This window comes from Rhinopithecus bieti, unplaced genomic scaffold, assembly GCF_001698545.2.
Source record: "Rhinopithecus bieti isolate Rb0 unplaced genomic scaffold, ASM169854v2 scaffold_36182, whole genome shotgun sequence".
Classification (NCBI taxonomy): Eukaryota; Metazoa; Chordata; class Mammalia; order Primates; family Cercopithecidae; genus Rhinopithecus; species Rhinopithecus bieti.
The window spans coordinates 1-2,797 of NW_016815095.1; the positions used below are offsets into that span (position 1 = coordinate 1).

Consider the following 2,797-nt stretch of genomic DNA (forward strand, 5'->3'; position numbering starts at 1 on the left):
TGTGGGACTGAGACAGCGGGCTGTGTGCTGCCAGGGACCAGACCTTTCCATCTTCATGCCTCTTAGGGCCCTTGATGCCATAACAGTTTTACCTTCTTATCTGCAGGGTTTCTTTCATTCTTTCCTGTTTTTCCTTGTCCATCCAGAACTGCAGAAAGAAGGGAAATCTCTTTATGTTTAAGAAGAGGAAAGTGAGGAACAAAAAGAGAAGAAACTGCCCGTCCTCATGGCAACAGAAAGTAAGGATGGAGAGACTTCCCTCTTTCACTTCCTATTTCTTTTTCTAGCTCCCAGCTCTCCCCACTGCCCTCATGTGTTTCATTTCTTTCAGGTTCTAGTGATGCATTTTGCTGCATCTCTCCAATTCTCATCCACGTAGGGAGAGAGGAAACAGTGTGAGTAGAGTCTGAATACCTCAGTCTCCACCCTATGCCTTAGGAATGGTGTGATTGGAGTCTGGCTTAGATAGGGCAGCTGGTACAGACAGGGAATATGGAAAAGCCCAGGGAAAGAGAACGGAGTGGTTGAGAGTTCAGGAATCAGGTACTGGGCTTCCCTGTCCAAGAAGATGTGCCTTTTAAGGGGTTCCAGTGGGATGCAGAGCTCTCCTTCCTCACCATCCTGCTGAAGCTCGTCTTGATAAGTCCAGGTGCTAGGCAGTTCACCCTAATGTTCCTTGGGGCCAACTCTATGGCCAGGGTCTTGGTGAGGCCCAGCAAAGCTGTTTTACTGACATTGTAAGGAGTGAAGCCCTGGAGATAGAAAACAATGGGTTAGACTCATAATTTCCAGGTCATTCTTGGTTCTAATAACTAGACATAAAGGGCAGTGCTCAATAGGGATCTCCTGTAATGGAGGGGCACAGTTAGGAAACTGTCTTGTGGGACCTCCCCTAGGTTATGGTTTGTGGAGGCAAGGCATCTATTTTGTGGACAGGGACTTGGTGGCGTGATTCTAAAAGGGGACACAAACTTCTTTGGGTAACAGGTGGGGTGGAAAGATGTACAGGATGGGATGGAAGGGGCAGTCAAAAGGGTTCTTACAGGAGATGGACTGAAGGCTGCTATGGAGGCCACGATCACCAGTGAGCCGCCTCTGGAAAAAGAAGAGAGCTGACGGTCTTCCCATTATGGACCACTGCCCTCAGCCCGTGTGGGGTCCCATCTCACCCAGGCTCTCCCTCATTCTCTGTACCCTCGTTTCTCCATTTCTGGCACCACTGCCTTTGTCATCAGGGCTGGGGCCTTCACATTAATGTCCAGAGTCTGAAGCCAAGAGAAGAAGGGGAAATGGCATGAGTGAAGAGCACTGGAGGAGGCATGGCAATGAGGAGTTAGAGTGGGTTCCTAGGATGTTTGTCAGAGCTGACGAAGATCTTAGGATGATATACCTGCATCTTACACATGAAGAAACTGAGGTTCAGGGAGAAGTAGCTCTCACCAGCTGCTCAGCTAGATAATGATATATTAGGTTCAGGTGAGAAAAAATGGAGCCTGGTTCATCTTGTTTCATAAACAGCCAGGTATGATGTGGCCCAGAAGGGGCCTAATTCCTCAGGGCTCCTTTGGATTTGAGCTGCGTGTTCTGCGTTTCTTCAAAGTAGGGAGAGCCTGCAATTGTCAGCCTCCTGGACCTGTCTTAGAGTGGGCCATGCTTCTCGGGGAAAATGTGGCCTGACCTTGGATACCTGGGGTTGTTCTAGCACTTCTCTGGCTTCTGTGCTTAGGGAGTGAGATGCTCTTGGCCCTCTAGGATGGACTGCCTGGCTAGACCTGATTAGAAAGTGGGATCATGAGGACGCACCTTCTGGGGAAGCTGGGGACAGGCTACAATCAGAATCCCGACATCGATAATGTAAAACAAATCTGTGACCCCTGTTTACATTGTTCTAGACAACTGCTTATATTAAAATATTTCAGTCTTACAGAAAAATTGGAAATAGAAATACAATGAATATCTGGAGATCCTTCACTTAGATTCACCAATTGTTCACATTTTGTCCCGTTTGTCCTCTCTGTAGATCTGTACAGTTTTTTAAATGAACCACTGAAACTCAGTTGCAAGTTTTCTGAAAGATTTTATATAATAAAATGAAAAACTACTAAGAACAAAAATTAAAAAAATAAAAATGTAAATTAAAAAAAAGTAACTCAGGGCTGGTCATGGTGGCTCATGCCTGTAATCCCTGAATTTCGGGAGGCCAAGGTGGGTGGACCACTTTGAGTACAGGAGTTTGAGACCAGCCTGGGCAACATGGCAAACCTCGTCTGTACTAAAAATACAAAAATTAGCCGGATGTGGTGGCATGTGCCTGTAGTCCCAGCTACTCAGGAGGATGAGACGGCAGAAGAGCTTGAACCCAGGAGGTGGAGGTTGCAGTGAGCCGAGATAGCACCACTGCACTCCAGCCTGGGGAATAGTGTGAGGCTCCATCACAAAAATAAATACATAAATAAAATAAAATAAGCAAACTCAGTTGCAGATATTACAATGCTCTATCCCTAAATACTTATCATACATTTCCAGAGAGGAACGATGTTCTTTTACACAACCATAATCTGTTATCACAACCAAGAGTCTGACAATGATGATAATGCTATCTAATATATTGGCCTCATTTGTCCCCCAATTGTGTGTTGTGTTTTTTAAAGTCCAGAGCTCAATCAAGGATCAGCCATTATGTTTGGATTTGATGTACTGTGATAGTTTAAAAAATATATAAAAGTTATAGACACATCTCATTTTATTATGCTTTGCAGATATTGTGTGTGTGTATTTTTTTTTTTTTTTTTTTTTT

General features: G+C 44.8%; 1 protein-coding gene across 1 annotated transcript in view; it reads right to left on the reverse strand.

Moving 5' to 3' along the window:
- Positions 1-51: 51 nt before the first annotated feature.
- LOC108515803 (dehydrogenase/reductase SDR family member 4) overlaps positions 52-2,797 on the reverse strand; it is a 13,187-nt gene continuing 10,441 nt past the window's right edge. Inside the window, exons 4-7 of the mRNA XM_017852944.1 lie at positions 1,195-1,265; positions 1,044-1,095; positions 618-752; positions 52-148 (exon numbers count right to left, since the gene is read on the reverse strand). Coding sequence (XP_017708433.1) covers positions 89-148; positions 618-752; positions 1,044-1,095; positions 1,195-1,265 — 318 coding nt within the window. The 3' untranslated portion in view covers positions 52-88. The remainder of the gene's footprint in view (positions 149-617; positions 753-1,043; positions 1,096-1,194; positions 1,266-2,797) is intronic.